Source organism: Meleagris gallopavo, chromosome 6 (assembly GCF_000146605.3).
Source record: "Meleagris gallopavo isolate NT-WF06-2002-E0010 breed Aviagen turkey brand Nicholas breeding stock chromosome 6, Turkey_5.1, whole genome shotgun sequence".
NCBI classification, from domain to species: Eukaryota; Metazoa; Chordata; class Aves; order Galliformes; family Phasianidae; genus Meleagris; species Meleagris gallopavo.
The window spans coordinates 7,517,282-7,518,417 of record NC_015016.2 but is presented as its reverse complement, the minus strand read 5'-3'; the positions used below and the strand labels follow the sequence as shown (position 1 = coordinate 7,518,417).

General features: G+C 53.6%; 1 protein-coding gene across 1 annotated transcript in view; it reads right to left on the bottom strand.

Annotated features, from left to right (window-relative positions):
• Positions 1-648, bottom strand: part of RBM33 (RNA binding motif protein 33) — a 94,408-nt gene extending 93,760 nt beyond the window's left edge. The window contains exon 1 of the mRNA XM_031554017.1: positions 87-648. Within this exon, the coding sequence (XP_031409877.1) occupies positions 87-648 (562 nt within the window). The remainder of the gene's footprint in view (positions 1-86) is intronic.
• Between the last annotated feature and the right edge of the window lie 488 nt (positions 649-1,136).

Here is a 1,136-nt window from a genome sequence, read left to right as displayed (position 1 = left end):
GAGAGGAGAGAACGGGAAAGGGCCCGAATTCAGCGCCCGGCGGCGGCCCCTCGGAGCGCAGCCACCACCGGCGAACAACAAACTACCACAACATGGCGGCCGCCACCGCCGTCGCTGTCGCCGCCGCCGCCCTCGCGTTGCATGATGGGATGGCGGAGGACCAGTCCCTCCCTCTCGTGGAGGGAGGGCGACAGGCGCCGCTGGTTGGTCAACGAGAGCCGCGGATGGCATCCGCTGCGCACGCGCAGTGCTCTCAGCCTGAGGTTTAGATGGCTGGGCGAGGGAGGCGAGAGTGCGCATGTGCGGGAGGTGGAGCGGGTTGAGCTGCGCGCGGCTGAGGGGCGGGAGGGCGCATGCGTAGTGTCCGCGTTGGGGTTGCTGTTGCTTGGCGTTGCGTTGATGCTCGTTCGGAAGGTCGTGGAATCGCTTGCAGCGTGAGCGCACCTTCCTCAGTGTTCTTCGAGTTCGTCTTCCTGCTCCACACCGCACCACGCAACCCTTATGGCTGAGAGCGGTATCCCAGCGTTCCACCACCTCCCGAGGCAGCCTATTCCAATACCTCCCCAAATATCCAGTGTGACATAGTACTCTAGATCCAATTTCCCTGCAGGATAAAGGTCCTTTTCCACCGCTCGTTTCTCTAGGCATTTCCCTCCTAGCTCAGTAATACACTCCTCCTTTTCAGAGGACCGAATGACTGTGACCACAGGGCAGATCAGGTCACTGATGTCACAGAAACACTAACTTGTGAAAGCCAACCCATATTAGCTTTCCTTCCAATGGGAGAACAGGGCTTGTGGCATTCTGAACAGACCTAGTTAAGGAGTATAGAAATGTGCCTTGATATACAGCAAACTTAGTTTATACTATTTGTAAAGCCCGACCTGAACTAAAGGAATACTGTGGAGCCTTATATAGCAAGACTAGTTCAAGTAACAAGCAAAACTTTCCCAAGTGGACAAGTCCTCATGGAAATAATTAACAATGTTAATATTTAAATTATCAACATTATCTGATTAAAGCCACGCTAAGAGAATAGGGAAGTTCTCATGTCACTTTGCTCCAGGCTCCCTGAAGACTCATCCCTGCATTGCATTTGGTCTCATTTTTTAGCTTTGCTTCACAGCTGTACAGCT